The following is a 17,647-nucleotide window of genomic DNA, read 5'->3' on the forward strand; positions in this document are numbered from 1 at the left end:
TTGCCAATTTTCTCACTTAAATGATCAACCTTCAACCTGGTAAGGTCAATATTATTGCCCCAATTTCAAAGATTCCAAAATGAACCAGGAGAGTGTCTAACTATAAGTCTTTTATTACATTGGCCTCTGTGACTCTGATGAAACTCTTGTCTACATCAAATCCAAAACAGATGGGAGTCTGAGCTCACCATTCACTGTAAGATTTCTGGACACTTTCTTTTTTTTTTTTTTGGTTTTTGGGCCACACCCGGCAGTGCTCAGGGGTTACTCCTGGCTGTCTGCTCAGAAACAGCTCCTGGCAGGCACGGGGGACCATATGGGACACCGGGATTCGAACCAACCACCTTTGGTCCCGGATCGGCTGCTTGCAAGGCAAATACCGCTGTGCTATCTCTCCGGGCCCTTCTGGACACTTTCTACCTTAAGATACTCTTGGGTTGAAGGGTACATATTTGCCATGCAGGCAGCCCACCAAGATTCATCCACGGCATCCCATATGAACCCTTGTGCACTGCCAGCAATAATTCCTTAGTGCATTGCTGGGTGTGTGACCCCCTCCTATACCACACACACACACACACACACACACACACAATTTGGTATGGTTTTATTTCATTACATAGATTTGGTAGGGTTTTAAAGGGATAAAAGAGATAAAGAATGGGAAAAAGGCTTAAAAACTGGAAACACTTTTGAATAATAAAAAAAAATCTTGCTGGCAAAAGCTCTTTTCTATCGGGGTTACTCCTTTTAAGAGTATAATAGGCCTCAATTCTTGACACTGTAAAAATAAAAAAAAAATAACGATTGGCTCGACAAGATGTCTTTTCCAGTTGCCTTGTCATTATTTTGGACCGGGGTGTGTGTGTGTGTGTGTGTGTCTTTTCCAGTTGTGTGTATCTTTTCCAGTTGTGTGTCTTTTGTGTGTGTGTGTCTTTTCCAGTTGTGTGTGTGTCTTTTCCAGTTGCCTTGCCATTATTTTGGACAGGTGTGTGTGTGTGTAAATCTAAAAAGATAAGCCCCCTAAGCAAACGCTTCTTTCTGTCATTGGGAGGGAGGTAGTCTTTGCAAAAACAAAACAAAACAAAACAAAAAAAATGGCAAGGAAACAGGAACGACAGTCACTCCTGGAAAACAAAATCGCACAATGAAAAATCTGGGGGAAAAAAAAAAGAGAGGGAGAAGAAAAAGAAGAAAAAAAATAAATGAAGATCTATTCCTAATTTTTTCTTTTTCCTAATTTCTTTTCTCAGAGCAGTGTCTTTGTTTAAACACCGTGACCATGAACATGTTTGCAGTAGGGTTTCCATCCAAAAAAGAAAAGAAAAAACAAATCAAGGCAAACGACGGCTGGGATGGAGAGCAAGCCGCAGCAGGCGGCCATGCACAGCCGCGAGGAGCGTGAGAGCTAAGGTGCCCGGTGCAGCGGGCCGGCGAGTGGGCGGGGCCGAGGCGCGGGAGCTGAGCCGCCGCGAACTCTCGCGAGAAGCCGCGCTCCGATCCGAGAACACCGTTTCCGCGCGGGCGGGCGGCCGGGCGCGCACGCGCGGTGGGCCGAGAAGCGCGCTTTTTCTCTCGCTCGCACCCGTCCCGGAAGCGCCGGAGCGGAGCGAGCGCGTCGACGAAAACCCCCGTCTCCGTCTGTCTCCGTCTCCATCTCCGCAGAACGGGCGCGCGCCGGCGGGAGCTGCGCGTACCGGGGTGGTGGTGGGAAAAGACTCGGCCCGCCTCGAGAACGGCACGTCGCGGGCGCCTCGCGACGGAGCCCGCTTCGCCTCCGCCACCCGGGAACCACGCTCCGCTCCGTACAGCACAGACTTCCGCCCCTCCTTCCGCCTTGGGCCGCCGCGGGCTCTCGCGCCCGGAAGTGACGCGGCGCCGAAGCCCCGCCCCGCCCCGCCGCCAGCGGACGTGACGTCGCGCGCAAGCCCCGCCCCCGCCCGATCCGCTGCTGCTGCTGCTGCTGCGGCTGCTGCTGCTGCGGCGGCGGCGGGAGGGACGTGCAGCGGCGGCGGCGGCGGCGGCGGCGGCCGGCGGGGCCGAGGGAAGATGGCGGACGGCGTGGACCACATCGACATTTACGCCGATGTGGGCGAGGAGTTCAACCAGGTACGCGAGGCGGAAGGAAAAGGAAGGAAGGCCAAGGAAGGGCCTCGCCTCGCCTCGCCTCGCCTCGCCCCGCGCCGCCCCATTGTTGGCCGGGCGCGCCCCGCTCAGCTAGGCCGCGTGTGGCCGGGCGGGAGACGCGCGGAGCCGGCCGGGCGCGTGCGCGGTGGCTCGCTCGCTCGCTCGCTCGCTCGCTCGCTCGCTCTCCGGGCCCCGGGCTCCGACCCCGCGCCCCGCGGCCCTTTGTGTCCCGCGCGCGGCCTGGCCCGGGCGCGAGCCGCTGCTCCCCGCGGCCCAGCCACGCCACGCCGCGCCGCTGCCCGGGGGCCCTGCGTCTCGCGCGCCGGCTCCGGCCACGGATGCGAGGCGCCGGCTCCCGCCCGCCCTCCATCTCTCCATCCCTCCATCCCTCTCGCCCTCCCCGGAGGCTTCGCAGCCCCGAGGCGCAGCCGCAATGCGGACCGTGGCCGTTGGGAGCCGGGGAGGGGAGCGCGCTGGGCAGCGGCGGTGCAGCCTTCCCCTTCCCCTTCCCCTTCCCCGCCATCAGGGCGCTGATGCTGGGCGACGTGGATGCCCCCGGGGCCCTAGCCGGATCCCCTCCAGCCATCTAGCCACCCACCCACCCACTCACCCCCGAAGAATCTCCCAGCTGGTTGTGCCCCGATCTGGTGCATCTCAGTTTCTTTCCTTTTCTTTTCTTTATTTTTTTGGTCTTTGGGTCCCACCCGGCGGTGCTCAGGGGTTCCTCCTGGCTGCCTGCTCAGAAATAGCTCCTGGCAGGCACGGGGGGACCCTATGGGACCCCGGGATTCGAACCCCAACCACCTTGGGTAGTCCTGGATCGGCTGCTGCTTGCAAGGCAAACGCCCTCTGTGCTCTCTCTCCGGGCCTCTTTTCTTTTGACTTATTTATTTATTGGCGATTTTTCTCGCCCACCACTTGATGTTAGGAGCTTGCTGCTGCATTCATTCATTGCTACTGGTATTATTATGTTTTGTGTGTGTGTGGTGGTGGTGTGTGGGCGCGCACGCGCACATACACATTCTCGCTTTTTTGTTTTTTTCTTCCCCTACGAAAGATCTATTTTGCCCAACTTGATTTCTTTTTTTTTAATATATAACATCTTTATTTGAGCACCATGATTATGAGCATGGTTGTAGTTGGGTTTCAGCCATACACAGAACACCCCCCCACCCCCTTTCCCAGGGCAACCTGCCCGCCCCCAATGCCCCCCCCCCCCGCCCCAATCTTCCTCCTCTTCCCCCCAAAATCTCCTGCCTGTATGGGCAGATTCTACTACTTCTCTCCCTCATTAAGATTGCCGTGATAGTTGTTAGTGCGGGTAGTTATTTCCCTAACTGCACCGCTACTCTTTGTGGCGAGCTGGTCCTTCCAGCCCTCGTCTCTATTGTTGTCTCTGGGGATTATTGCAGTCATGGCCTTAATTTTTCTTAAAGCCCGTAGATCAGTGAGACTATTCTGTGTCTATCTCTCTCTCTCTCCCTCTGACTTAACGAACTTAATTTTTCTTAATCCAGGGGGAAGCTCTAAAGCCTTCATCACTTTCTTTGTTACCCGCCCCCACCCCCGTTTAAATAATTAGAAAAGACACAAAAATCCTCGAGCTTCTAGTTGAGGACTCAGTTAAATCCCTGGATGTGTTTAAAAGGTGACCACGCAGGACGTTTTAATCACTTTGGTTTCTCCCTCCTCGCTTTTCTCTTTGTGTGATATTTGAGGGATAATAGGATACCTGAGTTGGGTAAATTGATGGTGAATTTCAGGGTACTTCGAGTGCTAGCTACACTGTCACATTCTAATGCTTCTGTCATCATCCCAGGACCTCTAGGAAATTCCTTGTCCTTTGATTTATCAGATAAGGGTAACACTCCATTCCCAAGTTTAGGACTATACCTGCCAGTGAAGGAACAGTAAAGAGTTCTAAGACAATTTTTTTAATTCTTATTCCTTAGAAGAAAATAGATTTGCCGTACCTTTCCAAAGGCCCCACAACAAAGGAAGATTTGGGGGGTACAGCTCAGAAATCATACTTGATTAAATATCTTTAATAGAAGTATTTTAGACTTTTGCATACTTAATTTGGGGCTGGCATTTTTCATTTCTAGAGCTAGCTGGATAGAGTGCTCCTTGCTTTATCCCACCCTCCCTTGTGCAATGACTAGGGGTAACTGAGCAGGAGGTGAGACTAGATTACAGTATTGTGGCTGGTGAGGAATTGCTTGAGGTTCTTTTAAAAATACCCTTTTTTTATGGACCTGTGCCTGTAGTATTGTATCTTGATGATTTACCGATAACCTTTACCTATTTTGAATTGATTAATGGAAGACCTAGACTTTGTTACAATTTTGCGCATCTTTGTCTTTTGGAACCTGTTTGCCAGAGTAATTCCTGAACAGAATATGGCCATAAAAGATCATCATTTCTTTTTAGAGTTTATCCTGTTTTTTTTTTTAATTACTCTCATTGCTGAACCATTTTCCCAAATTTTATCAGAGTCTGAGAAAAAATTATTGCTGTTTGATTTATTCTCATTTTATTAGCTGATGATCTTATTTCTGCTTGCTATTTTTAAATTTTGACTTCAAATAAATGTTTTGCCGTATTTTAGCTTATACATTGCGATAAAAGGTAGAATCTTTGTTCAGTGTGAACTGCAGTTTTAATTGCATTTGTATGTTTTGAAATTCTTGTGTAGCCCATGTATATTCCAAATATGAATTTTTTTGTGTATAAGTAAAACAATCTATAACCATTTTAGAAAATGTAAGACATTTGGCTGTCTTTCAAGAAAAGGAAATTTAATTTTGGGTGGGGGTGTGGAAAAATTAGTGTAACTATGGGAGATTTCCTTCTTTCAGATGAATTTAAGGCGAATAAAGTGGAGAAGGGATAGAGTACTCGGGGCTCAGGTTTTTTAATCAGAGGTCTTTGGATGTTACCAACTTGAGAACTGTTATCTAAGTGGAAGGCAAATTTAAATAAACTTCCTAGCTACCATATTACTTGAATTTTGAAGTTAAAGGGATGGGTTTGTTTTCATCTTCAAAGTATATCAGTTTAGTTTGAACTGGGATTTGTACTCAAATGTAGTAAATGACCCAATTTTTAATATTTGTGCACTTTTAATTTTAACCAAAACTAAATAAAAAATTTAAATTATTCAATATACATTTCTCGAGTATGTGTTAATAAGAGGAGAAATAAAAAGTTTAGAAGACAACTGTAGTGGGAGGAGAGATACCTACGTGTTTATGATACTGTCATCTCATGTACTGTAGATAACGATAACACTCCTTGTGAAAAATAATTTTGTGGGGAGCACACCCAGTGACGCTCAGGGCTTATTCCTGGCCGTGCGCTCAGAAATCGCTCCTGGCTGGGGGACTATATGGGATGCCAGGGATGGAACCTCAGTTCGACCTGGGTCAGCCTTGTGCAAGGCAAGTGCCCTACTGCTGCGCTACCGCTCCGGACCCTCTTTGTGAATTTTTGTAGTGGGGGAGAGGAAATAATATTTTTATTTTAATTTCAGGAAAGCTTATATACCAGGCGTTAAAGCAGCTTGTACTTTCCTTATTGGGAATTTAAAACTGTTAGTGAAGAATTTATAGTTATTGCAGATAATATTTGGCTCAGCTTTAAAATGTAAATATAGGGGCCCTGAGAGATAGCACAGCGGTGTTTGCCTTGCAAGCAGCCAATCCAGGACCAAAGGTGGTTGGTTTGAATCCCGGTGTCCCATATGGTCCCCCGTGCCTGCCAGGAGCTATTTCTGAGCAGACAGCCAGGAAGTAACCCCTGAGCACTGCCGGGTGTGGCCCAAAAACAAAAACAAATCCAAACAAAATGTAAATATAGGTAGGTAGGTGGGATAATTTTTAGAACTTACAGACTTACTCATAAATCAACATGACCCTTATTTACTTGGTTATTATGTTTATAGTCATTAGGTATCCACTCAAGGCAGTTTACTAACCAATTTTAGAAAATAATGTTTCTTGGATAATTGTCAGTAAAGCATTAATTTCTGGTGAAGTTATTTTTTTTCCTCCACCTGCTCCCCTCTGGTGACGTTATTAACTGAAAATCCTAGAACAAGGATGTACGGTTAAGAATAAGGTAGGTTGGGGCTGGAGAGATAGCATGGTGGTAAGGCATTTGCCTTGCACACAGCTGATTCGAACAGACAGTGGTTCAAATCCCAACATCCCATATGGTCCCCTGAGCCCGCCAGGAGTAACCCCTGAGTGCCACTGCGTGTGACACAAAAACAAAAAACAAACAAAAAGAATAAAGTAGGTGGGTAGGAGTTGATTAAAAAACTTACATAGCAGAGGCTGGAGAGATAGCATGGAGGTAGGAGACTTTTGCCTTGCATGCAAAAGGATAGCGGTTGAAATCCAATCCCAGCACTCCATATGGTTCCCTCAGCCTGCCAGGAGGGTAGAGCCAGGAGGAGTAACCCCTGAAGGCTGCCGAGGTTGACCTAAAAAAAAAAAAAGAAAGAAAGAAAGAAAGAAAACCCCACCTTATGTAGCAATGTTTTGGAGAGTGTGACTTTTCTCTTTTGCTTAGTTGCCTGTGGCTTATCCACTTTTTGCTTTATGTTGTATTTTTTGTTTGTTTGTTTTTTGTTTTTTGGGCCACACCCGTTCGATGCTCAATTGCCCCTGGCTTGGGGGGACCATCTGGAGGGGGGATCAAACTGCGGTCCTTCCTTGACTAGCGCTTGCAAGGCACACACCTTACCTCTAGGGCCACGTTGCCGGCCCCTATGTTGTATTTTTTAAAAGTTGACTTTCTCACCATTTGTTGGGCTCTATTTAAAAAAGTCAGGGACCGAAGTGATAGCACAGTGGTAGGGTGTTTGCCTTGCATGCTGCCAACCTGGACAGATCCAGGTTCGGTCCCCATCCCATATGGTCCCCTGAGCCTGCCAAGAGCTATATCTGAGCTGAGAGCTAGGAGTAACTCCTGAGCGCTGCGAGGTGTGGGCCCAAAAGCAAAAAAAACAAAACACAAACAGAAACTGCAAATATTTTAAGTATTTTTTCAAGCCATATTGATTGAGTTTTGCATGGTCACTATTTTGTAAATGTTAAGATCCCCCTGCTTATAGGAAATAAGGGCTCTGAACAGTGGTCCCTGCTGTGCAATTAGTAGTAGTATAATGGAGGAATGGTACTGCTGTCATATAGGACCACCAATGCAGTATTAGCTATTTTGGAAATTCAAGAGTATACTACAGTTAAACCTGGTCATCCCAACAATGGTATATATTATATCTGTATATTAGCTTTTTGTAGGAGATGAATGGGGGGAAATGTCTTTAGATGACTCTGGAGGGAGAGGATAAATTGGGGAAGAGAAAACCAGTAAATTTTGGCTATTCTCCCTCTAACTTGGCAATAGCTGTTGGTAGTTCATCTGGAAACAGCACTTCTAAACCTTCGCCCTAAAGGTGGAAATCATGTAATTGGCCCAGGGCATGTAGGATTCAACCTGTAGCATTAGCATTGATGGGGCTGAAGAAAAATAGGTTGGGAGGGGGCCACGGTCTAAAAATGGTTGAAAAATACTGATCTAGACTTTCAACTTGGATAGTCTTGAGAAAATGTTTCTTTAGAATGACGGTAGTGACTTTGAATGATAGAGGATGAAAAAATTACTCAGTGGATTTTTTTCAAAAACAAAATCAAGGAGCTTTTGCCCTCTGGAATCTTAATGTGCAGTTCTCTTGAAAGCTAGCTAGACACTATTACAAGCATACAATTGGGGCTCGAGCAAAAAGCATAGTGGTAGGGTGTTTGCCTTACCCTACCTTTGTCCAACATAGCACGGACCCTGGTTTGAATCATGGCATCCCATAATGGTCTCCCATGCCTGCCAGGAGCAATTTCTGAGTGCAGAGTCAGGAGTAATCCCTGAGTGCTGCCGGTTGTGACCCCCCAAAAACCCCAAAATAAATAAAAGCATACAGTTAAGATTGGATGGCATTACAAATAGAGGGCTAATACTGATGTTTTTGTTTTTTTTCTTATCATGTACTAAGGGTCATTATTGAAAAGGTTTTTTTATGGGCCCGGAGAGATAGCACAGCGGCGTTTGCCTTGCAAGCAGCCGATCCAGGACCAAAAGGTGGTTGGTTCGAATCCCGGTGTCCCATAGGGTCCCCCGTGCCTGCCAGGAGCTATTTCTGAGCAGATAGCCAGGAGTAACCCCTGAGCACCGCTGGGTGTGGCCCAAAACCCCCCCCCCCAAAAAAAAAAAAAAGAAAGAAAAGTTTTTTTATGTGGTCTAATTTACTGTGTTGATTGGCCATTATTTTCTTTTTACAAAATAAAAGGGAGTGCGTGTTTGGAGCCTTTCAGAGCTCTTTTTAATAGACCTGTAGTATTATTTTGCTTAAATTTAGAATATGTATGTTTTGCCAAACCTTTTAAAAATGGGATCAAATTAGGATGTGTTCTGTATTTTTTTTTTTTAACATGGAGAGTAGCTGTGATATTCTGAAGCTGAAAAGGAAGAGCATTGGTACTAAAAGAGCACGTGGTTGGGGTTGCCTTCTTAGCAGAGGCAGCAGGTGTGTTCAAATTCATCAATATTTTTTCACCAAGTTCAAATGCATATGGTTGGGGCTAGAAGTACACAGGCTGTGGCTTGCAACAGAAGGAAGCTAACTAGTCCACTTGGAGCTCAAACCCCAGGACCATGGTTTCAATTAGCATCCTACGTCAACCAATTGGAAGCAGTCCAACTACCAAGACAATATGGTAGAATCATATCAATATGGAAAGTTGGTTGGTGACAACATAGGATTTCATTGGACGGACAAAAATAGTAAGTTACTGTGATTCACCAGGTTAGTGTAGCTGTAACTGTGCATGTAAATTGCTGTCTACTTATGTGAACATTTTTGTAGATTTACAGCTAATAAAAATCAATAATGTGTTCATGTATTTTGTGAAGGTATAAGTTGAAATACTTATAGTCCTGTTAATAACCCTTCCATTCTTTTTTACTCTTCCTCAGACCATATATTGTGCTTATAATAAGTCTGCTGAGGTGAATTGGAAGTACAGCTCCCTTTGAGTAATAGTAAATTCTACTTCATGTACTGAACTGGATTGCAAGAGAGTTTAAAGTGCCCAGTGCCCCTGTGGGGAAACTTTTTAATATCTTATGTGTACAGAACCACTGCTGCAGCTATGCCACCAGAAGCTTCAGCTACACTGAAACTTCTTAACAAAACAGCCTCCTCCTCTTCTAATATTCACTGTCATTGCAATTTGAGCGTGTGACTTTTTAACAAAAATATGCAGGTCTGAAAGATGATTTTCTTTTACTGTGCAAACAAAATAAAATTAAAATTATGGCATTATTCATTGTCTTGTTTTAGTTTCTGCCAGTGCTAAAGATGACCCTGTTCTCTGACTTACTGAGATCTTGTGTCACTTACTAAATGTCTTAAAGACATCCTACTCCATTAAAACTTGCTATTTTATTGGCTAACAAACTGCAGATTATTAGAAAATGTCTTACAGATTTCAGGTTCTTTTTACTATGCATGAATGATATTTTTTCTTCAAGGTGTTTTCCCCCTAATTTTCTCTTTTTAAAAACATTATTCTTGCTTTTTAATAATAAAGTAATGGGTAGGGGTCAGTGAGATAGTACAGCAGGTAGGGAGAGTGCCTTTGCATCCAGTTGATGTGGGATTCGGTCCCTGGCACATATCATCTTGGTGCAGAGCTAAGAGTAAGCCTTCAGCACCACAAGGTGTGGTCCAAAATCAAGTTATAATAATAATAATAATAATAATAATAATAAAAATAATAGAGCACCATGTTCTCAAAGCCAATAATATTTTGGTCTATTTTAATAATATACTTTGGGTCATTATGTAATAGTCTATAAATTATTAATTCTGTTTGTAACAATTCATCTTTAATTGTATTAGTGGGAAAGGATATGTCTGAACTCTAGTGTGTTGTATGGTAATGGTAATTGCTGCCTTTACCTTATTTCAAATATTTTTGTTTTGTTTTGTTTTGTTTTGTTTTGGGTCACGCCTGGCAGCGCTCAAGGGTTCACTCCAGGCTCTAAGCTCAGAAATTGCTCCTTGCAGGCTCCAGGGACCGTATGGGATGCCGGGATTCAAACCACCGTCCTTTTCCATGCAAGGCAAATGCCCTACTCCATGCTATCTCTCCGGCCCCTATTTCAAATATTTTATCTCGTAAGAAGAAAGTAGAACACATTCAAGTTAGGTACTTTGTGGTAGAGGGAAGAAGTTAAAAATATTTTTTCTCTGGGGGCCAGAGTGATAGCACAGTGGCAAGGCATTTGCCTTGCGTGCAGCCAACACTGGGCGGACCCCACTTCGAATCCCAGCATATCATATGGTCCTTCGAGCCTTCCAGGAGCGACTTCTAAGTGCAAAGCCAGGAGTAACCCCAGAGCATTGCCGGGTGTGACACCCCACCCCACTCCCCACCCCCAAATAGATTTCCTCTGATATCTGCTAATCTGGTCTGTGGCCCAGTAATGGTTACCACAGGCAACAGTGTTGCATTCACCAATATCTACTTTTCATTTTTTAATTTGCTTATTTACAAATTTAGTCCCCCTCCCTTTTTTAATTTTTATCTTGCTCCCATATCTATTCCTCTTCCTTCTTTGCTTATCATTTAGGCATGCAGGTCACGTCCACTAGATAGTTTTTTTTTCTGCTGGTGACTCTAAATGGCAAGACTTTGCTTACTAGATCTTTGTTTGCTTTTCTCTTGCTTATTGTGTGCAGTTAGGTTAGCACTAATTCTTTTTTTTTTTTTTTTTTTTGTGGTTTTTGGGTCACACCCGGCAGTGCTCAGGGTTACTCCTGGCTCCATGCTCAGAAATTGCTCCTGGCAGGCACGGGGGACCATATGGGACGCTGGGATTCGAACCGATGACCTCTTGCATGAAAGGCAAACGCCTTACCTCCATGCTATCTCTCCAGCCCCGGTTAGCACTAATTCTTTATTAACCTTTGTTTTGCTAGATACTTTAGATTGCCTCATTTTATGTTTCTCCCTTTCATGTTTCATAGCATCTTGAATAATTTACATACTTTCATTTCTTCATGTCTTCCCTGTAGCTCTCTTCTCATTCTGCTTCTTCCTAAAAAATACCCAAAACAAAACAAAAAACCTTAACTTTCACAATGGTGGAAAACAAGTTTCTCAATACTTGCAAAACAGCATTTGTAGTTTTCTGCAGCTAAATAGTAAAGGTTTATATTGAAATTTTTGATTTTGTCATATTGTGGGTTTCTTAGAGGTCATCTGTTTGCATTAATGTTCGCTGTGTTTTAGTATTTCACACCCAAAGAGTTTTATTTTAACCCTCTGTCATTTTCTATTTTATAATACTAATCAGCATTATTATTGGGAAAATAGTATCCATTATATAGAAATTGCTTTGTGGGCCCATGCAAGACTAGATCCATTACTTAAAGTGAGACTTACATGGACTCTTCTGCCAGTGCTTTTAAGTGAAATTAATTCTTGAACTATTTGGATTGTATTCTATAATTCTGTTGTTTTCCAATCTTTTTTAATGATATTCTGAGTACTGTGTGATCTAGAACATTATTTCTCTAACTCAGGAAGCTGAATATGGTGGGCACGATCAAATAGATTTGTATGATGATGTCATCTCCCCGTCTGCAAATAACGGAGATGCCCCAGAAGACCGAGATTACATGGATACTCTCCCACCCGCCGTTGGTGACGATGTGGGTAAAGGAGCGGCACCCAATGTTGTCTATACATATACTGGAAAGAGAATCGCATTATATATTGGAAATCTAACATGGGTAAGTAAAGTGGGAATCATTGTAATAAATCTCGAATTGATTCGTCAGTCGATACTTTTCTTGAGTTTTTTGTGGGGTGGGTGTTGGAGGGACACTCCTGGTACTGTTCAGGGAACATGTGGGCTGTGAGGGATCAAAACTGGGCCAGCTTTTTGCATGGCAAGCACTCTGTCCTCTATATCCTCTCCAGTTTTTCTTTTTTTTTTTTTTTTTGGTTTTTGGTTTTTGGGCCACACCCGGTAACGCTCAGGGGTTACTCCTGGCTATGCGCTCAGAAGTTGCTCCTGGCTTGGGGGGACCATATGGGACACTGGGGGATCGAACCGCGGTCCGTCCAAGGCTACTGCAGGCAAGGCAGGCGCACCTTACCTTTAGCGCCACCGCCCGTTAGAGTTGGAGTTACTAGATTTGAAGTTACTAGATACAGTAAAACATGCTTATTTATGTTATCTCTGAGGGAGGAAATTAAGTACCTTTAAAGTATCACAAGTTATCAGTCTAATTTTGAGTGCTAGTTAAAGTAATCTTGTCATTAAGTCAATTATCCTTTTTCTTTTTTTACCTTACTGTACATAAGACTTGTTTCATTTCTGTTCTTGATTTTGAAGTGTGATATGTGGAATCACATACTTAAGATGTCTTGTTTTGATTTGTACTTAGAGATTGCTAGTTTTATTAACTGGTACTTGGTATATCTAGCTAGCATAATTAAATCTTAAATACTTGCTTTTATAATCTTACAGAAATATATACATAAACACATTTGGAAGTTTAGAAAGTCTTAAAAATTAAAACTTAACATCCTTTATTTTTTTTCTTTATTTTAATTTTGGTTCTTGGTGGGAGGGGTTCTTCCCAAGCAGTTCTCAGGGTACCCCAGGGGAACTCCCTATAATGCTCAGTCTTGTAACCCAAGTGCTGAGATGTGGGGCTGCTCAGATCCTAGTTGCCAGGGACTGAATCCCACATCAACTGGATGCAAAGGCACCCTTCCTATCTGGGTTCAACTCCCAGCACCTATTTGGTTCTTCAGACACCACAGGATTGATCTCTGCTGAATTGGGTAGGCAACCACCAGGTGTGGCCAGCCCCCAAACCAAAAAAAAAATATTGAAATAGTAAAAGTCTTGTCACATGATGATTAATGATTGGGGTGAATGTATTTCAGTGGACAACAGATGAAGACTTAACTGAAGCTGTTCATTCTTTGGGAGTAAATGATATTTTGGAGATAAAATTTTTTGAAAATCGTGCAAATGGCCAATCAAAGGGGTAAGAATTTCTTTACTTTTGTGAGGTCTATACATGCCTGAGTTTCTTCGAAACATCTGATAAGAGCACTGATTACTGAACTGACAGTCCCAAGTGTTGCTATATGTATAGTTAAAACATGGGAAGGTGGGCACGTGGAAAATAAACAGTTGGGATATATAGATTTACTTTTTGGGTTTTGGATCACATTTGTGGTGCTGAGGATTCAGTTAGATCAGTTATCTCTTGCATGCAAAGCATGTATTCCAGCTACCAACGCATCTATCTGCTTTTATTCTTTAAACAGTACACATAGGGAAATACAGTCATTGTAAGAGCATTATAAAGCTTCCTAAAGTAAAATAATATATAAAGCCACAATCTCATCATTAATGGATAATTACTATTAATATTTTTCTGGCTAAATCTTATTGGGAGGATTGGGTTTTTGTTTTGTTTTTGTTGGTTTTTGTTTTTGTTTTTTTTTTTGGTTTTTTGGGCCACACCTGTTTGATGCTCAGGCGTTACTCCTGGCTAAGCGCTCAGAAATTGCCCCTGGCTTGGGGGGACCATATGGGATGCGGGGGGATGGAACCGCAGTCCTTCCTTGGCTAGAGCTTGCAAGGCAGACACCTTACCTCTAGTGCCACCTCACCGGTCCCAAGGATTGGGGTTTTGTGTGTGTGTGTGTGTGTGTGTGTGTGTTTTGGGTTTTGGGTCACACCTGGCAGCGCTCAGGGGTTACTCCTGGCTGTCTGCTCAGAAATAGCTCCTGGCAGGCACGGGGGACCATATGGGACACCGGGATTTGAACCAGCCACCTTAGGTCTTGGATCGGCTGCTTGCAAGGCAAACGCCGCTGTGCTATCTCTCCGGGCCCGAGGATTGGGTTTTTATGCCACACCCAGCTAGCTGTATTCAGGGGTTACTCCTGGCTCTGCACTCAGGAATCACTCCTAGCAGGCTCAGGAGATCAGTTGGGATGCCGGGGATCAAATTGAGTTGGCTGCAAGTAAAGCAAACACGGTACCGGCTGTATTATTGTTCTGAATGGCCTTGGCTACACTAAGCTTTTGGTGTTTTTTTTGGGGGGGGGGCACACCCGGCAGCGCTCAGAGGTTACTCCTGACTCTGTGCTCAGAAACCACTCCTGGGCAAGCATGGGGGGGTGGGGAGAACCATATGGGATGCCAGGATTTGAACCACCGTCTTACTGTGTGCAAGACACATGCCCTACCGCTGTGCTATCTCTCTGGCTCCTAATTCAGGACTTTTGTTATTAGACCCGCCAAGCTTTTGCTTTTTTTATTTTCTTTTTTTGGTTTTTGTGATGCTCAGGGGGTTACTCCTGGCTATGCGCTCAGAAATCTCTTCTGGCTTTGGGGGATCATATGGGACGCCAGGGGATCGAACTTGGGCAGCCGCAAGCAAGGCAAACACCCTATAACTTGCGCGACCGCTCAGGCCCCTACCCTAAGCTTTTATGTTTCTTTTAGCTTATATTTTCACTTAAAAAATAACAGGTTTATGGCCGGAGAGATAGCATGGAGGTAAGGCGTTTCCTTTCATGCAGGAGGTCATGGTTCGAATCCCGGCGTCCCATATGGTCCCCGGTGCCTGCCAGGAGCAATTTCTGAGCCTGGAGCCAGGAATAACCCCTGAGAGCTGCGGGGTGTGACCCAAAAACCACCCAAAAAAAATAACAGGTTTACAATTAATGTATCTGATACTTAATCTTTAATGTATAATTATTTTACATTACATTATTACACGCCTTACTGCTGTGCTCTCTCTGGCTCCTAATTCGGGACTTTTGTTATTAGACCCCAAATAAATTTCTTATAACATAGTTGTGTATTTTATATAAATGATTACATTGGCCTTTTTCTTTTTGGGGGGCCCACACCTGGTGACACTCAGGGTTTACTCTTGGCTAGCGCTCAGAAATCCCCCCTAGTTGGGGGACCATATGGGATGCTGGGGGATTGAACCATAGTTTGTCCTAGGTTAGAGCATGCAAGGAAGATGCCCTACCACTTGTGCCACCACTTCAGCCCCTACATTTCCTTTTTTTCATTTAGCTTAATCTTCTCAAGGTTTGTCCATTCTGTTAAAATGCCTTAGCAGTGTTAGGGGTTTTAGGGCCATATTTCATGCTTGGGAACCCGCCAGTTCCAGGAATGAGACCTGAGCCTCCTTGCAAAGTGTACACTTAGTCTGTTATGCTGTCTTTTTGGACATAGAACTTAATTTATGATTAAATACCCCATTTTATAAATGCACCACTATTAAAATTCATATGAATCATTTGATAAGTTTTTGAGTTGATTCCATGATTAGAAATCCTGTGAATATTTATACACTGGTTTTTGATGAACATCTGTTTTCTGTTCAATTCTTAATATGGTTCAGCTAAAAACTTTAATTTGATGGTTTGAGGCAATAACACATACAACAACTCGAGTTAAGGCATTCTGATTTTCATTTTCAGCACTGTTGGCATATTCCATGAAATATTCAATACTTCATATTAAATAGATTTTATGCTGTCATACTCTACTCTAGTGTCCTGGAGGCTAAGCTGTGCTTTTCAGAGAATGAGGGGCAAGGCTTGCTCCTAGTTCTGTGCTCAGGGATTGATTTCACCAAATGCCCTACCATGGCAGTGTTGCTTCAGCCCCAGGCTGTTAACTTTTATTAGATTTAACACTTAAGTTTATTGGGATATAATCCCATTGTGTGGTAAGGAAAAACCGTTACATACCCGGGAGTAGAATTAACGGCTTACGTATATAGTAAGTAGGTTTAACCTTTTGAAAAATTGCCAGATTTGTCAATGACTTTAGTGTTCTACCTTCACATTCATCAGCAGTGTAATAGTTTAATTCCTTTAATTAAAAACGACTTTAAAAAAAAACTTAGCCACTGTTAGATTATAAAGGTATTCATGATTGGGTTTCAGGTCACAGTGTTTTAGCACCAAGTCACTTCCTCCACCAGTTTGCTCCTAGTCTTTTGCCTTCCACCCACAGTCTGCCTCTGCAAGTTACAATTCTTTACATCCTCAGCCACACTTGTTACCTTTTGATTATTGCCATGTTAATGGGCATGAAATAGTATGATTTTGGTATATAATAGCCTGCAGGTTAATGATATAGACTTTCTTGTCATAAAGGTATTATTCATAATAAAGTGGAAGCAGCAGCTCAAGTGACTATCAACTAATGAGTGACGGTTCTTTGGTTGTTGTTTTTGGAGCGACCACACCTTGTAGTGTTTAGGATTTACTCCTGATTTGGGCACAGTGATAACTTTTGGTGGTACTAAGGGGACCACATGGGCTGCCAAGGACCAAACAGGTTCTACCACATGTAACGCAAGCACATTGCATGCTATGCTATATAGTATTGATGGCTAACTTTTTTGAGCCCGAGTGCCCAAACTGCCGCATAACTCCAAAGAATTTTCTCAAAGTGCCAAGCATGTCAATTAAACCTTAACAACAATATTTTAGTATCTAAAAACTCTTTATAAATTATAAATTTTATAGATTTATTAATTGCGGACCTTCCCGCTTGCCAACTGCAAGGCCTTTGCATGCCACAGTTTCACCATCACTGCTATATACCATTCAGGATCCTGATGAGTAGGACCCCCCCCCCTTTTTTTAAATGTGCTTTGTTTCTATAATGGAGTATTCGTTTTGAAAAGAAGTACATTATATATTATCAGTGCTGAAAAAATTGCAAATAACATTATAATTTATGGTTCCATTTATACAGAAGAGTTAGAATAGACATTCATAGAGACAAAATAGAAGATTCCTTGAGGTTGGGAGATGAGCAGTGTTATGGCAGATGGGGATATATTTGGGTGGGAGAAGATAAGACTCATGAAAATGGTTTAAAGCTCTGAATCTACTAAAAAACATTTAACTGTATACATGAGTTGTTTGTTATGTTACTTTTTTAAAGTTAAGGTGCAAGTGTGACCTGTTTGTGTCAACTTAAATATTTTGTGCATTTTGGCCATTTCCTCTTTAAAAGCAGAAATGTTGTTCATCTTTATCACTTTTACCCTTATTCCTTTAAACATCTTTTAGGTTTGCCCTTGTTGGTGTTGGATCTGAAGCATCCTCAAAAAAGTTAATGGATCTGTTGCCTAAAAGAGAACTACATGGTCAGAATCCTGTTGTAACGCCATGCAATAAACAATTCCTGAGTCAATTTGAAATGCAGTCCAGGAAAAGTAAGCAATCCCTCAGAGGCTCTTATTAAAGATAATGGTAGCAAGCATTTGTTGGGTACTCATAAAGAGAAGTTATCCTAACATTGATTCTTTTGACAATTGATTTTAGAGGGTTCTTGCTCTGCAGTTGATTTGATTCCTGGTTAATACTTTGATTTCATA

The 17,647-nt window shown here is 43.3% G+C and overlaps 1 protein-coding gene across 3 annotated transcripts in view; it reads left to right on the forward strand.

Moving 5' to 3' along the window:
- The first annotated feature begins 1,996 nt into the window (after positions 1-1,996).
- Positions 1,997-17,647, forward strand: part of CPSF6 (cleavage and polyadenylation specific factor 6) — a 32,658-nt gene continuing 17,007 nt past the window's right edge. For all 3 annotated transcript variants that reach the window (XM_049782752.1, XM_049782749.1, XM_049782750.1), the window contains exons 1-4: positions 1,997-2,109; positions 11,777-11,986; positions 13,155-13,258; positions 17,340-17,485. In XM_049782752.1, coding sequence (XP_049638709.1) covers positions 2,050-2,109; positions 11,777-11,986; positions 13,155-13,258; positions 17,340-17,485 — 520 coding nt within the window. In that variant the 5' untranslated portion in view covers positions 1,997-2,049. The remainder of the gene's footprint in view (positions 2,110-11,776; positions 11,987-13,154; positions 13,259-17,339; positions 17,486-17,647) is intronic.

Source organism: Suncus etruscus, chromosome 11 (assembly GCF_024139225.1).
Source record: "Suncus etruscus isolate mSunEtr1 chromosome 11, mSunEtr1.pri.cur, whole genome shotgun sequence".
NCBI classification, from domain to species: domain Eukaryota; kingdom Metazoa; phylum Chordata; class Mammalia; order Eulipotyphla; family Soricidae; genus Suncus; species Suncus etruscus.